The sequence below is a fragment of the Chlorocebus sabaeus genome, chromosome 24 (genome assembly GCF_047675955.1).
Source record: "Chlorocebus sabaeus isolate Y175 chromosome 24, mChlSab1.0.hap1, whole genome shotgun sequence".
Classification (NCBI taxonomy): Eukaryota; Metazoa; Chordata; class Mammalia; order Primates; family Cercopithecidae; genus Chlorocebus; species Chlorocebus sabaeus.
The window spans coordinates 32,117,420-32,125,877 of NC_132927.1; the positions used below are offsets into that span (position 1 = coordinate 32,117,420).

Below are 8,458 nucleotides of genomic sequence, written 5' to 3' on the forward strand. Positions count from 1 at the left end.
AGCGCAACATTCTTTTGTCAGCTGATAAACATAAGTCCAAGTTTGGCAAGTGTGTGGTTGACAGTATTATATCATGAATGATAGACTGGATTGTTATGAAAATAGAGGCCCACCAAGCACTCTTTTTTTTTTTTTTTGAGATGGAGTCTCGCTCTGTAGCCCAGGCTGGAGTGCAGTGGCCGGATCTCAGCTCACTGCAAGCTCCGCCTCCCGGGTCCACGCCATTCTCCTGCCTCAGCCTCCTGAGTAGCTGGGACTACAGGCACCCGCCACCTCGCCCGGCTAGTTTTTTTTGTATTTTTTAGTAGAGACGGGGTTTCACCATGTTAGCCAGGATGGTCTCGATCTCCTGACCTCGTGATCCACCCGTCACGGCCTCCCAAAGTGCTGGGATTACAGGCTTGAGCCACCGCGCCTGGCCAACACCAGGCACTCTCGAACTTCATTCCTTAGGCTCTACCTGGCATTGACGTTGATAATTCTTCCGTATGCACTTATGTTTTGGTTCCCATAGCTCTTCTTTATACCCTTTAAATGTTTGTGTTACCCTCAGGTTTTTATCCTTAGCTATCATTTTTGCTACATATATTCTCCCTCCTGTGTACTCTATTTAAACTGACATGAGATAATTAAATTGAAAATACACATTTCTTAATCATTGGAATGTAGGTAGTAGGTTAGTATATCTGATGTCAAGAAACCTTTAAAAATATACACAAGTACATATGAATTGTTTATGATAATGCTGCACATATTTCAATAAAGGGAGAGTTGTTTTTAAAAACAAATATGTAAGAGATAATATGCAGTAATATAGTTTTTCTAAATCCTGATACATAATATTTAGCATTTCTTAGAGCTGTAGGGGTAGGTGTATTTAACTGATATCTTTAATTTGTGAAAACTTTTCTTTTGGAATTTTTTTTTCCCGTTGCCTATTTTTCCTCCCCCCGCCCCTCCCCCCAATCAAAAAAAGAAAAGGCTACCATCTTCCTCTTTCCATTTGGGGGGTTGGGAGATTAAGATACCTTTTATATGAATTGACAGTATTGGCATTTTATAATATACTTTTTTGTTCCCAGATATCTACTCTTTTTGTTTCACATTTGCCTGGTTTCTAAGTATTCTAGGTGTGTTTCTAACCAAATGGGAAAACTTTATTATCCCAGGTTACCTTATCTTGGAACCAGTTTGTAGAATCCTGTTGAGGGAGGATGATAATTTAAATAGCTGATACTTCATGAGTATGTCTGTAAGCATAAGCATGCTTCCAACATGTAGCAACTCGTTTAACTTCTTCACAACCACCCTGTGCGTTAGGTAGGTAGGTAGTATTATTCCCATGTTACAACAGACCCAAAGAGATTCTATAACTTGTCCATGGTCATACAGCTAATAAATGGATGAGCTGGGGTTTAAATCAAGGTAGTTTGGGCACAGGGCTTGTGTTCTTAATCAGTGCTTTTCTTCTCCCTAATTCAGGCACTGTGTTCCCTGATCCCTTTTGTCACTGTTTTCTTTTCTCCTCATTTTGTCTTTTTTTTTTTTTTTTTTTTTTGGCCAGCCTCTTACAAGTTTTGTCAGTCGATTCTGACTTTTTCCTAAAGTTGATATTTGATTTATCAGTAGTGTATTGGAGAGGCTTACAGTATTATCCAGAAGAAATGGAGGTGAAGCTCTGTGTGTGCTCTCTGTACTCCCTGTAGCAAATAGATTCTTACGTGATTCGGTCATCTGTTGTTTCTGAAAGAAAAAGTCCTTTCATAGTGCTCCTGAAGTACAAGAGTTAATGCTGTGGAGAAAAACTTATCTTATTTCTACACTGAACCTTGGCTATCATATGGATCAGGTTTTCATTTTCAGTAATATGTTTACATAGCACTTTAGAGTTTAATGTCCTAGTGATCTTTTTAGACTTTTCCGATCAACTGTTAATAGCCAGGGATAACTTTGCTTTTTAATTTTCTAATTGCTTCTTTCCTCTAAACTTTTTATTTTGAAAAATTTCACACATAAAGTTGAAAGAATAGTATAGCACCCGTAAACCCTCCACCTGCTTCATCTCTTTCTATACGTCTACATATTTTGTTGTTGTTAAACTAATTGAAAGTAAGTTTTAGTCATTATAACATTTTATCTCTAAGTACTTTAGCATGCATCTCCGAAAACAAGACATTGTTTTACCAACCAGTGGTACCATTATTACATCCAAAAAGAGGAAACAGTAGTTACATACTATCCAATATTAAACTTTTATTCACATTTTGTCAGTTGTACCGAATATAACTTTTTAACTATTTTCCCCAAACTAGAATCCAAGGCAAAATTTAACATGTTGTGTTTGGTCAAGTCCTCTTAGTCTCTCTGATGGCTTTTGAAGTTTAATTTCTGTAGTCATCTAACTTAGAAAACTTCGTATGACCTAAAAAAAAAAAAAAGTATGTCTGCTCCTTTAAATTATTTATTCACTGGGGTAAGATTGTATTCAACCTCTTTTCAGTGCTACTCAATCACTTTAGCTTTACATTCTCTTAGTAGGACTAATAAAAATGGATTACCAGTGTTGTTCTCTTAAATGTTTTCTAACATAATTTGGCTCACATTTAAAAATACCTACCTAAAAGCTTGTTTCCTTTGAATCCTGAGATTTTTCTCATTTTGGTTACCATTAGTGTGAATTGCTTTGAGCCTAGTTCAAAGGGCCATGCTAGATCAAATGGAATATGTACTTTTGGTGTTTGACAGATGTCTTCTGATTGCCTTCTGTTGCTTTGTTTTAAAGTGAAATTCATTCTTTCTGATCTTTTACAGAGTGAAGTAATTGGGAAACTGTTCATTTGAGGATAAAAAAGGCATTGTATTATATTTTGCCAAATTAAAGCCTTATTTATGTTTTCACCCTTTCTACTTTGTCAGAAACACTGAACAGAGTTTTGTCTTTTCTAATCCTTGTTAGACTACTGATTTAAAGAAAGAAAAAAAAAAAGCCAACTCTGTAGACACCTTCAGAGTTTAGTTTTATAATAAAAACTGTTTGAATAATTAGACCTTTACATTCCTGAAGATAAACATGTAATCTTTTATCTTATTTTGCTCAATAAAATTGTTCAGAAGATCAAAGTGGTAAAGACAATGTAAAATTTAACATTTTAATACTGATGTTGTACACTGTTTTACTTAACATTTTGGGAAGTAACTGCCTCTGACTTCAACTCAAGAAAACACTTTTTTTGTTGCTAATGTAATCGGTTTTTGTAATGGCGTCAGCAAATAAAAGGATGCTTATTATTCAAACTTGACTTGTTCTAATTTTTATTGAGCTTTAACAATTTCATTAGTAGTACAGATCATTATAATTTAGAATACAGCTATTAATTGCAACTATTCAACAAGGTAGGTTTATGTAGTTTCTATAACCTTTCTAACTGGTGCTGTGGGTCCTCTTCAGTTTGGTCCAATGTAAAGTGCCCAGGAGTGCTGGGATTTCAGAAAGGACAGAGCAAGCATTTAGGATTTCAGACTTACCACCCACATTTCAGGTAGAGGAGCTCTATTTTTACCATTTCTATAATTTTTTTTGAAGTAATAATAATTAACTTTTAGTTTTTCAGGCACTGTTACACAGTTTAGATGTGTTATCTTTTTTGTTGACAGTTTCGTCGTCGTTACTGTTTTTTGATAGAGTCTCACTCTGTTGTCTAGGCAGGAGTGCAGTGGCGTGATCTGGACTAACTGCAACCTCCACCTCCCAGATTCAAGAGATTCTCCTGTAGCTGGGATTACAGGTGTGCGCCACCATGCCTGGCTAATTTTTGTAGTTTTAGTAGAGAGGGGGTTTCACCATGTTGGCCAGGCTGGTCTTGAATTGCTGACCTCAGGTGATCCACCCATCTTGGCTTCCCAAAGGGCTGGGATTACAGGTGTGAGCCACTGTGTCTGGCCGATGAAAGTTTTTTTAATAATTGGTTAAAAACACTTCAGATGCTAATTAACTACTGAGAAATACTTTGTGCCATTCAGTACTAAAGTACCCATTAGGCTGCACTGTGGTCATCTGGTTATTTTTGTGCACGTAACAGTCATGCTTCTGTCATGGGGCCTTTGCATTTACTGTTCTCGGGGCTTGGAACTCTCCTCTGGTATGTCAGCTTTGGCTTGCTCCTTCACTATGTTGAAATCTGCTTAAATGTCACCGTTCTCATTAAGTCTTTCCTGACTATCTACTATCCTTCCTGCCCTCCCTATTCTACTTTATTGTCTGTCATACTTGATATCTACTCCCCTTGCTCCCATCAGTAAGGAAACTCCACAAGGGCAGGAAATATATCTTTGGTTCTTTGCTGTATCTGTAGCCTGAGACAGTGCCTGATACTTCATTGTGCTCAACTATTTAAATGAATGAATGGATAAAATTCATTTTTGGAGATTGAAGATTATCTAAAGTGGTGTTTCCTAACACTGCACATACGGTATTTCTAAGGCATATAGAAATCAACTGAAGTGACTTCTTAGGGCCAGTGAGGACTGGTGTGGGGATTCACTTTACCTTTTGCTACCTTTGCTGCTTTCAGCAAATCATTGGGAAATTGATCTGAAGGTCAGATATCATATCAGCCTCTTAACTTTGTCCTTTGCCATTGCCTAAAGGTGCTCATGTTGCTGCCACCTGTAACAAATTCTGCCTTCCAAGTTATGGTGTCTTCTTACTACTCTTTCTCTCTTCAGAGCTAAGTTCCTCAGAAGAATTGTGTAATTCTATTATTTTTTCAACCTCTCTGTATGTTTTAATTAAAAAAAATAAATGTTAAAGGACTCTGGGGACACAGTCCAGTCTCCTGTCAGTTTGTGTCCCTTCCCTCAACATCTCAACTTTACAGTCATTCATCTTTTGCCTCTGAAGTAGCAGGAAGTTCACAACATTGCCTTTTCTAACTTGACAGCTCTAATTGTTAATGGTTCTTGTATGACATTAAAAGTTGTGTCCCTGATACTTGCATCAATCTGTCCTTTCTTACTACAGAATCACATAGGAAAAAGCTTATCACACTCTCAGTGATTGTTCAGATATGCAAAGATAATTCTGTGCTCTACGTTCATTCCCCTTACAGTTAAATATTCCCAGCTCCTTAGTTGCACTGAGTGCTTAAAGGCCAAACTAGCCTCCTTGCCTCATTAATCCCCGACCGTTCACCTTCTCCCAGTATATTACAAACCTGTCTCCAGGAGAGGAAGGGAGCATCAAAAGAGAAGGAATCCTGTACCATCAAACTTGAATGGCTCTCCTTGCCACTATCACAGTCTACTGAGGCAGAAAGCCCTAAGAAAATTACACATTGAAGAAAGCTTACAGGAAGAGAATAACGAATAGTCAGGGGCAGACTTCTTAATCCCCAAAAAGAGAAGAGAGAGATGTGGAAGGGAGGAGTGGGGATGCCTGTGAAACTGGCCGTACCCTTGGGTTTGGTGTAGGAAAACTAATTCATTTCCTGGAGGTAGTGATACTGTGTAAAGCATCCAGGCTTGAGCTGTCTTGCTTGTGTTTCACTCTAGCTGCAAGAGGCTATGTGGTGTATAGCTGTGGGCAATAGCTGTATTGCTTACAGAGTTACAGCTAGATTTTTCATGTGTCTTGCATCCCAGGACAGAGACTGCATATGGGAACCTGCCACTTGTGGAATCTGCCCAGGATGAGATGTAGGGAGAAGCAGTTACCACCAGAAGGAGGCTGCAGTTACACCCTCGGTTAAGACATGTTTGTCCCTTGACCTCATTTGGGTCCCCAGAAAAGGGAGAGCAAAGGAGGAATGAAAGAAAAGATGATTCCTTGTTGACATTATTAAAGCCAGGGGGCAGATGGGAGATGGGTTATTACACTGGATTGGACTGGACTTGTATTAACCAAAGTTACAGAACAGCTGTTGGGTCTGCTTAGGATGTCCAGAAGAGGGAGACTCCGCAAAGCATGGTTGAAGACCATGGTTGGGAAAGGACACTAAGTTCTTAGGCTGTTCTGCAAACTGAGTGGTAGATTTTTTTTCTTGACAAAATTTTTGTTTTATTTTCCTAAAAAATCTGGCCATTTTATATTTGTTGGCAGAGTTCTACCAGGCAACCAATGTGCTACTTGTACAACCTATCACATGCCAGACTTTTTTTAAGCAGTTACGTTAGTTCATTTAATCTTTCCTAGAGTTTAACTGGCCAGGGGATTGTGCTTTCATCATCATCATTTTATAGATAAGGAAACTAAGGCACAGGGAGGATAATTAAATTATCCAAGGTCTCACAGCTACTAAGTAGAGGAACCAGGTTTCCAACCTCCAACCTAAGCTGTCTGGCTTGATTGCCTTATTTATACTCATTAAAAAAAAATATTTTGTATATATGTGTGTATGCACTTATAAATGTGAGTGTAACTATATATATAAATTACTAGAGTAATTTTTAAAATTAGACATACCTAGTCTTATTTTAAAATTTACTCATTTTTTCCTGATGTTAAGGTACCTTCTTTCATTTTGTCTTGATTCTACTTTGCAAGGGATTGCCTACCTTTGTGGTTCTCAAAAGTATGGTTTGCAGACCCCTGGGAATCTCCAAGACCCTTTCTAGGAGTTTGCAAGGGCAAACTTAATTTTCATAATAAGACATTATTTGCCTTTTTCACCATACCGACATCTGCGCTGAATGGTGCCTTAGCAAGTGTTAAAGCAGTGGCTCCCAACTGTGGTGTTAGTTACTGTATTTATACCACTACTCACCCCAGTAAAAGTCCTGCTGCAATACCAAAGTCACCTGAGAATGTCGTCTGATGAGATCAGCAGTGATGGTAATGAATGTGGTTTTGTGATATGTGTAATGAAATGTGTCAACATTTGGAAGATCTGTATAACTCAGTGAACCAGTATCTTCCAAATGATCAATGCACAGTGTTACAAAGTCATACGTGGGTGAAAGATCCCTTCAAAAAGCAAGACAGGGCTGGGCATGGTGGCAGGCACCTATAATCCCAGCTACTCGGGAGGCTGAGGTGGGAGAATCACTTGAGCCTGGGAGGCAGAGGGTGCAGTGAGCTGAGATTGTGCCACTGCACTCCAGCCTGGGTGACAAGAGTGAAGCTCCGTCTCAAAAAAAAAAAAAAAAAAAAAAAAGGCAAGACAAACCAGTGGATTTTAATGTAACAGTGCAAAAAGTTCATTGATATCGTTTCAAACTCCATATTGTGATTAATCTTTAATAAATTACCGCTTGAGTTTGACTGTAGCATTAAAGAATATCCACAGTTGTCTGAATGGCTGCTTTTTTCCCAAGGATATATGTCTGTGTGAGGCCAGATTTTTTTCATACACTTCAACCAAAACAACATATCACAACAGATTGAATTCAGAAGCAGTTGCCTTCTATTAGGCCAGGAATTAAAGAGATTTACAAGGCCAGGTGCAGTGGCTCATGACTGTCATTACAGCACTATGGAAGCCCGGAATGGGAGGATACCTTGAGGAGGCCAGGAGTTCAAGAGCAGCCTAGGCAACATAGGGAGATGCCTTCTCTACAAAAAAGATTTGCAAATATGTAAAGCCATGTCACTTTTCTCATCTTTTGAGTTTTGGAAAATGAAGTTATAGTTCATGAAAATATGTTCATTATATTGTTATTTTAAATTAGTAAACTTCCAATTTTCTTTGTTTTAATTTCTAGTACATTGAATATTGATAGAAACAACAAAAGTTTTTAAGTCTAAAGCAGTTCTGAGATTAAAAACTTGAGTCACTGATCTGGCATGTTGGTTTATTTTTCCAACAGTTTTAAATTATACTGGACAACCTGGCACTATTTTTTTATGTATTTTGTTTTGTATTCAATTCATTTATGTTTTTATACTTTTCTTTTTATTTTCTTTGCCAACTTACCTGTAAATTTTAATTCATTTATTTTCAGTTCCTGTTTTCTAATAATTTAGGCTATACGTTTTCCCCGGGACTTCTTTACCTGCATCTCAGATTTTGATTCATAGGTATTGTGTTGTATTCCAGTGTTGAAATACTGGAATCCATTGAAATACTCACAAATTTTTTTAATTTGTGAGTATTTCAAACATATAGAAAAGCATAGAAAATAAGAGAAAAAGCCGTGTTCCTCCACCTTCTGTTTGCTTGAATTTTTAAATAAAAGAAAACATTAGCTACAGTTGAAACATCTTGTAAAACCCCCATCCCATTTCCCTCCATTTTCGGAGGTAGCCACTGCACTGAGGCTGAGATTTATCATTTAATTTCATGTTGTTATCAATTAATACCATAGGTAGGTATCCATAACTAACATAATACTATTTAGCATGTTTTCAAAATTTATATAAATTGTTCTGCCATTTGCTTTATTCATTCAATATTGACTTGAAAATTTATTCATTTTAAACTATGAATATGCCACAATTTATACATTCCTCTGCTAAGGGACA

At 37.5% G+C, this 8,458-nt stretch overlaps 1 protein-coding gene across 11 annotated transcripts in view; it reads left to right on the forward strand.

The window, feature by feature from the left end:
• Positions 1-3,294, forward strand: part of KTN1 (kinectin 1) — a 100,597-nt gene extending 97,303 nt beyond the window's left edge. For all 11 annotated transcript variants that reach the window (XM_007986757.3, XM_007986759.3, XM_037984019.2 and 8 more), the window contains one exon: positions 2,812-3,294. In XM_007986757.3, the coding sequence (XP_007984948.3) occupies positions 2,812-2,816 (5 nt within the window). In that variant the 3' untranslated portion in view covers positions 2,817-3,294. The remainder of the gene's footprint in view (positions 1-2,811) is intronic.
• Positions 3,295-8,458: the final 5,164 nt, after the last annotated feature.